Source organism: Eurytemora carolleeae, unplaced genomic scaffold (assembly GCF_000591075.1).
Source record: "Eurytemora carolleeae unplaced genomic scaffold, Eaff_2.0 scaffold2, whole genome shotgun sequence".
Taxonomy (NCBI): domain Eukaryota; kingdom Metazoa; phylum Arthropoda; class Copepoda; order Calanoida; family Temoridae; genus Eurytemora; species Eurytemora carolleeae.
In genome coordinates, this window is record NW_019396051.1 from 179804 (window position 1) to 188474 (window position 8671).

Here is an 8671-nt window from a genome sequence, read left to right on the forward strand (position 1 = left end):
TGGCAATAATTAATCTCCAAATGAGTCCAAAGTAATTAACAAATAAACCAATCTATATTAGACAACTATAGCCCAATCGGGATAGGGTTACGGTTAATTTGGCAATAATTAATCTCCAAATGAGTCCAAAGTAATTAACAAACTGTCAAAACTGTTTCGCTGTAGAACAAATACGAAATAAATTTGGAAAATAAAATTCATCGTTGCCATAAGTTAAGCTGGAGTTAAGACGCCCCTCAGATTAAAAGTACACTACATTGTACACTGTACAGTACGTAAAGTATACGTACACAACGAACCGGTTATTTGTACGAGCTACAGTCGATAGAAAAGATTATTGTTACAGGTTAAAAAGGTTTAATTCAAAAGTGAAATTGTTTAATTATAAAACCAAAAAGAGATTTAGAGAAGTTTACCAATCTTTTTTTTTGGTAAGTTCTAGTTGTGGCAAGGTTTTTAAGTGAAAATTAAAACTCGAAAAAAAATGAAAGATTTTGTCAAATTTCTGCACAAAGAAACTGAATTCTTGACACAAAATGATGTTTTCTAATCAGGTATATCTTTGCAACTTGAAAGTGTAAACTTTTGATATTTCAAACTCAGAGTATTTGATCTAAAAATTCATAGTTTGAAATATCAGGTGTCTCTAGATATTTGAATTATGCCAACTATGCTAAAATGTATAGAGCAGTAAATTTGTTCAATATTCATGATTTAAATAATAAAATTATTTTTGTGAGATTTGAATTCAGGAATAGAAGTCAGTTAACAACATCGCCTCTGTATTAAGGGTGCTACTAATAATAGATATATATCTTTATTTTATAAAATCAATAGATTTCACTTGTCCAGGGGGCTTAGCCCCCCCCCCCTGAATACGCCTCTGATTCCAGTGTACCCCGCCCGGATCATTAAATACTGGATTTTAATGTTTGTTCAAAGTTAAAAAGATGCTGTTTAATTATGTGATATGCGCTCTAATATTATGAAATCCGCGAAACCATTCTTTCCTTATCCTCGAATTATACCATTTAGATTTATTGTCTATAAATTAAGAGAGAGATTATTTAACGTTCTCCCCTGTTTAGATAAAGAAAGCTATGGGGAAGAGGAAGAGAAAAGATGAAGAAGATCTGAAAGAGATAAGAAGCGAGAAAGATGACAAAGTCGGTAAGATCTCGAGAAAGAGCAGGACTAGAATCGCCGTAAAAAAGGAAGTTAAGAAATATAGAGAGGTCCATGATGACAAGAATAAAAGAAAAGAGACAGATGAAAACCGGAAACTGAAGTTTGCTGGAAAGGATCAACTGAAAATAGAAATATATCGGCAAAGGAACAATTTTATCTCTAAATTTTTTTTAATATTTGCCAGTAAACTATAATGAAATATTTAACAATATATTTTAAATGTCTTCTATTTCAACTTTTAATTGTGGTTTTATCTCCGAACATCTTCTCTTTGTACAGTATAAAACAAAGAACAAAAAAAGTTTGCGGATTTCATAATATTTTTTTGCGCTTTTTTTTGCGCTTTTTCAAAAATGAAAAACTTTTAAACACAATTTTTTTAAATTTTGATCATTCATAAACCTTACCTAAGGCCACATGAGGTCCCACAAAAAATTTGGGCACGATCGGTTCAGCCGTTTTGACGTTTATTGGATACAAACAAACAGACAGAAAGGCCAAATTTATATATAGACTAGCTGCCTGCGTTGCCCGTGAAATTCTTAAAAATCGATTTTTTAAAAAATTTTAATTTTTTATTCCACAAAAAAAAATCAGGCCAATTGGTTCAGCCGTTTGACGGCCAGAGGGAACATATATACGAATATCTTGTTTAATTATTATAGATATATTTTAAGCAAGTAAAATAATATTAATAAAAATGATGATTTGAGTGTCAATTGGTTTTTTTTATAGATTTTAATGATTTTTTAAAATTATATATATCAGTATAAAATGATGTTTTTTATAATATATAATATTAAATTGATAATCTGGAAACTTTTTGGTATCCTATTATAACAACCAGAAAACTCTGAAATAGGGAGACGACTTTTAGAATAAAGTTATTATTTTAAAAGTCTAATGAGCATGAGACGAAGGGAGGAAGGCCAGCCACAACAATTTCTAGTCCGAGCCACATTCTTCTCATTTTCTCGTCCGAGCCACCTCGAAATCCTGGTCCTTCGAATATTATCTTTTTAAAGAGTTCAATTCTCCAAGATCTATTTTCTAAGAATCGGGTCACGTTAGAGCATAAACGAAATATTAAATTTTTGTAAATCGAAAAAGTTTTTAAGTGCAATGTCCTAAAAAATATTTACCTATAATCTAGATGTAGAATGCCGCAAAAAATTCCAAGTTTATAGAACTTCAATCTTTTTTGTTAATTATAACGAAAACCATCGATTTTTTTCGGGTGGTTCCATGGGGAAAATTATAGGCAATGTATGCCAAATATTTTGCTATTTATTTTGTATCACAAAGATTAGCCATTATGGAGGCAGAAGAGATTTAAGTTTCATCTAAATAAAGTTTGACATCATTCTCACGGCTTTGAAGATTTCAACAAGTTGTAATCATTGCAATACTTTAGTCTATCCATATTTTATGCCCTAACGTGGCCTAATTTTTAAAAGATAGATTTTTCTTTAAGAATTAGAAACTTAAAAACATAATAAGCGAAGGACAAGGATTTCAAGGTGGCTCGGACTAGGAAATGAGGAGAATGTGGCTCGGACGAGAAATTGTTGTGGCTGGCCTCCCTCCCCTCAAAAGACACAGCAATTGTGCAGGGTAAACAGACCCATTTCACTAAATTAGTGATTTAATAAGTGCCTAGTAAAACCATTTGCTTTGTAACACCATCAAATCCGCTTAATTACAGCTAAGATGTCGTCTCCCTATTCCATTGTTTTCTGATTATCACCAAAAAAATGTGGAATAAATGTCATATTTGTTTTCTCTTTTATAATTTTTTTTAGAAACATTGCAAAGAATTTCTTGATTTTTAATTGTTATAAATGAAATATTTCTAAAAATGTTGGAGGCACATTTTTAAATAAAAATTAAAATATAAAACCTTTCAATAAGGAAATAAAAAAAGAGAATATTTAAAAATTCATTGTTTTTTGGTTTTCGTAAAATGTTTTTGAAGTTATAAGCTTCTAATAATTATTTGAGATATATTTTTAATCTCTAGTGTTAGAGATGAGACACGGAGAAGATCTAGGTCAAGGACGAGGAAGGAAACCGAGAGGTCGAGATCAAAACCTCAAACCCTACATTCTCATTCGAAACATTGTATTGGAATCAATATACAAAGTCTCTCCACCTGCAACAAGTGCTCCAGTAGCGTCAAGATATCCAGGGATAAATCTCCGTCCTTCAAATTTAAATCTAAACCCAGAACCAGATCTTTACAAGGTATAAAAGAGATCAAGCCTGAATCAACTGTAAAAAAAGAATTATTTTCTGATTCAAAGGAAGTTGCAAATAAGATTAAGAAACCTGTTGATCAAACGAAGATTGAGAAAAAAGATAAATTCAAAACGGTTTATAATGGAAAACTTCCAAGCTGGAAGCATAGTTGGTTCGGAGAGGTTATACATGTTGAAGATATTTCAAGATGTGGACTTATTAGACTTTCTCCTATAAATGGGTTCTCCGTGTACTGTCTATTCTCTGCCCTAAACTTCTGGCCGAAAATATCAGCTGAGGAAACATTCTCTAAGTGTGTTCTGGTCGGCCATCAGTTTAAAGTGAATATCAAGCTGGTCAACTCAAACAACAATATTCCTTACATGGCAACAAATGTTTGGCCAGGTCAGGTCGATGTTCCTCCGAATATTCAAGCAAAGCTTCAGACTCCTATCCAAGCTACCTTACTCACTGTATACGATATGTTTGCTCCAAGCTTAGTCCATCTAGTTCCTAGCTCTAGTGTGAGTAAACCAACTTGTTTAGGTTGCACCGTCTTCTGCCCATTCTCTACCTGTGGGATAATTCTTAACAATGTTTTAATGTTTTGGCAGCATGTTGTTGATGTTCATCTCAGGGCAGAGGTCCTTGAGGAGATGACCGCAAAGCATATTGAGAATGATCATTATCATTGTCCGTTTACCAACTGCTCCTATATATTTAACTTTGAGAGTTTATCCAATGATGCACAGTCCGAGCTTGTTATTGGACACCTCAAGGTTGATCATTTTGATGTTTTTAGTTCTAAACTTGAAACCCGTTTCCCCATCTTCTGCAAGGAAAATTCCTCGTTTATTCAAAGCTTCAGAAGAATTGAATCTGATGCATCCATGTTGAGAAGTAGACAGGTGGGCAGTATTGAGAGAAATAATTGTTATCAAGTCCAATCTATTGGATCTACGCAGTGGCTAGACAAGAATTTAAACAATATCCAAACTGAGAAAGATTATTTCAGGGAGGTTTTCACAGGTAAGGAGGCAATTATTCTCCAATATCTCGATGAAACCTCTGGAATTATGGAGATTGGTAAATGGAAGGCTCCTATGCTGTTCAGCATCAGTCAAATCTGGCTTCACCACCCTGTCATTGGTCTCCATAGGTTCGAGGAACTCTATTGCCATAAAGATCTGACGAAAATGATCCCTATTGGAACCAAGGTTGTTTGCCGAGCTAGAGCTATTAACACCCCTGGAATTAAACTACAAGCTACAGCGGTCTGGATGAGTCAAAATGATCCTCGGAACTATCAAGAAGTGTACAGCATTGAACAGCTCAATCTACAGGTTGAAAAATATATGTTTCAGGTGTTTCAGATTACACCCTCCAAGGAAAGCTTGATCTGTCATCCTCTACTTCATCCTGATTTTATTCAGGCTCCTCTCCAGGGTATTGTACAGGAGCACATAAATTCCAAGTCTGGACTCATAAAACTCTTCTCCGAGGATTCTGTAGTTCTCTTCTGTCTACACCAGCTCAGGATAAAGAATGCAGGATCTAATGATTTCACAAATATTGAGCTTTCTTCGGATTCAGATAAAATATTGAAAAACCTGGTTCCAATAGGATGTGTTGTTACCGTGTATGTTAGACGAATACCAGCACATACCTATTCCCAGCTAAGATACCAGGCAGTGTTCCTGATAAAGGGAATATTTAATAATTCCCCAAACCTCGAGGTCTACCTAGGACCAGAGCTAGGATCAGTCGAGAATATTTATCATACAATGTCAAAGCTCGATGATAGTCATGAAGCGTTCAAGAAATCTGCTTGTTTGTACCTAAACAGTTCTAGGGAGCTATCTCTGGTAGCGGTCGCATTGGATTGCCTGCCAGAGAACTGGAAGGCCTCTGTAGTCCTGGGATTAAACTCTGAGATTGGAATTATTCAGATAAATAAATCAGATGGATCAGATATATCCATCCCAGGTCAGGTTACAACAACCAGATTTCTCTTCGCCATTTTCCATATCAGCGACGTCATCATTTCTCCGCACTTTAAGGGACTCTTGAAACCAATCATTTCGTCAATTATTGGGACTGAGGTAGATCTGAGAGCTAGAAATATTACTTTGTTTGAGCGACCCTCCGAGGTTTTAGTAGAGATTCGGAAAATTGCTCAGCACTCTGGTTCAGATTCTATTCTTACTCTGCAGGCAGTTCAAGTATTTGTAAAACATTCTGCAGAGGAGAAGATTCCTAAGGATGTATCACGACCTACAGTGTTGAGATCTTCTCCTGGCTCCTTCAACTCAAATACAAAAACTCCATTTTTCTGCAGTGAAACTCTTAGATTCAACTTGAACCAAAAGGTTGGAGATTTCTTGAAACTGGAGACTGAAATCAGCGCTAGGAACGTGCTTGTAAGGAACTATTACGAAAATCTACTCACTAACCCTGTTAATGGGACAACAGTAAGGTACGCTAAAGGAAGAGTTATAAAGATCCTCTCTGAGAACTATGGTGTAGGAACGGTTTTCAAAGTAAAAGGAGAGAGAGGTCCCGAACATGCTGAAGTACTGTTTGATATCTACGATGTCTGGGTTGGTTCAACTGTTTGTGCAACGGCAGGGATATCCTTGAAAGAATTACTAAAGCCCGGAGATTATATAAAGTTTCTTTGTCTTCCTGTGGAGCGGGAACAAGTTAACTCACTGGATTGGAATGTTCGTTTTCTGGCAACAAGTATGGTTTCCTCTCTTAACCTTGCAGACCTGGAGTATGTAATTCTTCCTTCCTCGGAGGTTCATAAAATCGAGGACGTTTGTCAAGAGAAGCTCCGAAATTTCCACTCTGTTGTCAGGTATATAGAGAAGTCTGACATGAGCCCTGCTGAGAAACTGATCCTTCAAGAGGTTGAATTTAATTATAAATTGGGGAGAATCTGCAAGCCGATTGAACTTGAATGTGAGAAGACGGTTGTTTGGAAGAAAGGCTACGTCCTAGCACTGGTTGATGATGAATTTGGTATTATCAGATTTGAGAAGAAGGTCGGAGCATTTTACAAAACTTGTCATGCGATCTTCCACAGACAGAGTGTGTATAGAAACATTGACTACCCTGTTCCCCCAGAAATGGCAGAGGGCAAGCTTAGACTCTTCCTGAAACCCGGATATCCGGTTCGATTTAACGGATTCAGAATTAGAAGAGATAAGAATGAAATTGTAGATTTCTTTGCAAGCAGTGTTAACTTTGGAGCTCTAACCAACCGAGAACTCCATGATTGTAAGTTATACATGGAGCAGGATATTTTGAACCTAAACATAGATCCTATCCTGAAAACCTGCAAGAGTTATGTTGCCAGCGGGATTCAATGCTTGACAAATTTCTTGTGTGTTGATTCTGTAGGTGTAGACTATCTCAAGTTGATTAGGGTCGAGTTTCCTAAATTTTTAACTCAGGTTGAGTCCTGTGTTATATACAAGGGATCTGATTTCCTGGTTTTCCAACTTGATTTCGGCAGTGTTACTGTGAGTGCTATACTTCTTTCCAACCCCAACCTTCCTGGAACCAAGGATATTAAACTCACAGAGTTTCCCGTCTCAACATATACCAGGATAGATGCAGTGCTGGTTCATCCTTGTGGTGGTGTTCAATATTTGGTCACAAAAGTACTGCAGGTATAGAGAAGTTTGTAGTGATCAGTTTTAATTAACTTCTTAATTTTATGAAATTAAACCAATAATAATAAACTAATAATAATAACTTCAGGAGGCAGATACTGCTGTTTGTCTGTCAGGCGGTGCTGATTTCTCATTCATTCAGGACAAGAACCTTACTCTTGCATTGGAGCAGTTTCATTCCATCTTACCATCAGTATATCATCTACCCCAGATCTTTAATGGAGCTGATATTGAATCCATCCTACGACCTCTGTTTCCAAGAGAATATGCGAGGAAGGTTATCTCTGAGTACTACTCCCAGCTTGAATCCGAGATCGTTTTCATCAAGAATCTTCTAAACCTCACTGATCCGTCTCTTCAGGTTACTGCAAAAGTAATCAAGCTGCTCCTCTTGTATCTCGGATATATAAGTCTATGCAAGGACGGGTCTAAGTCTCTGCTAAACTTTAACGGAGTAACTATTACGGACGAGTTTAGAGCAAAATTCAGTTCTGCCATTCTACCAATCTCTTGTATCCTACAGTACAGCAGTATTGAGCTCTCCAACCAGTTTCCAGGTTCGGAGTCTCTACCGGAGGGATGGAACACAGAGAAGGATTTTATTCTGCTCCGTGAAGCTGTTACTAATTTCTTCAGCTGGAGATCAATTCTATCCGACGAGGTAAGATAATGAATAAATTATTAAAAAGGCAGACGGGACGGGATGTTTTCTTTGTCTCAGCGTAATTATAACGTGAAGCTTTCTCTCATTATTCGTTTTAATTTAAGATATTTGATAACTTCAAGACAACTTTCCTGATGATATTGATAGCAACATTTTTTTCTTTCAGAAAGTTTATTAACTTGCCAAAAACTTTCTTTAAATCTTTGTGTATAGTAAAACTTCAGAAATTTTATCTCTTACGAAAGAAATTGTTTCACTTCCATTTAAAACATTAAATAAATAAACAATTATAATACAATAATCCACAAGAATTTAACTCTCATTGCACTTTTATAATTCAAGTCTAGAGCTTAAAAGATAATAATTTATATTCTCCTAGGATTACTAAAGTTGATTATTGTTATGTTGCTAAGATAATGATACAATTACAGACCTTTATGTTGAGAGAAGAGATTGCTGAAACCCAAATCCGTCCTAGGCAGGATATTCTCTCCAGGTTCCTCTCATACCTGAACAGGACACTCATCTCACCCAGTATCCATATAGTGGAGGAGGTAAAAACAAAAAATATTTATTAAAGAAAAGAAAGTATGATGTAAATGAGGTCATATTTGCAATTTTGCTGGTATGAAGATAGATTAAAGAGAAAGAATGTATTGTTAAATTATAATAATAATAATAATTATAACTATAATAATAATAATAATAATAATAACAACTATAAGAATAATAGTAATAATAAAAACTATGATGATAATAATAATAATAATCTTTTTTTCTATTTTTGTTAAAGAGGTGGAAGAAGGTTGAGTGTAAAGGAAGTTGACACAACTTTTAAACTCTACGACCAAGACAAGGGAAAAACATGTTTAAGTTAAAAATACTAATTTTTAAAAGTTGG

The 8671-nt window shown here is 35.2% G+C and overlaps 1 protein-coding gene across 2 annotated transcripts in view; it reads left to right on the forward strand.

Annotated features, from left to right (window-relative positions):
- The first annotated feature begins 213 nt into the window (after positions 1–213).
- Positions 214–8671, forward strand: part of LOC111704655 (uncharacterized) — a 9301-nt gene continuing 843 nt past the window's right edge. The window contains exons 1-5 of one of the 2 annotated variants that reach the window (XM_023476956.1): positions 214–554; positions 1089–1333; positions 3209–7103; positions 7195–7767; positions 8202–8324. In XM_023476956.1, the coding sequence (XP_023332724.1) occupies positions 537–554; positions 1089–1333; positions 3209–7103; positions 7195–7767; positions 8202–8324 (4854 nt within the window). In that variant the 5' untranslated portion in view covers positions 214–536. The remainder of the gene's footprint in view (positions 555–1088; positions 1334–3208; positions 7104–7194; positions 7768–8201; positions 8325–8671) is intronic. The other variant, XM_023476965.1, reaches the window with a different exon arrangement.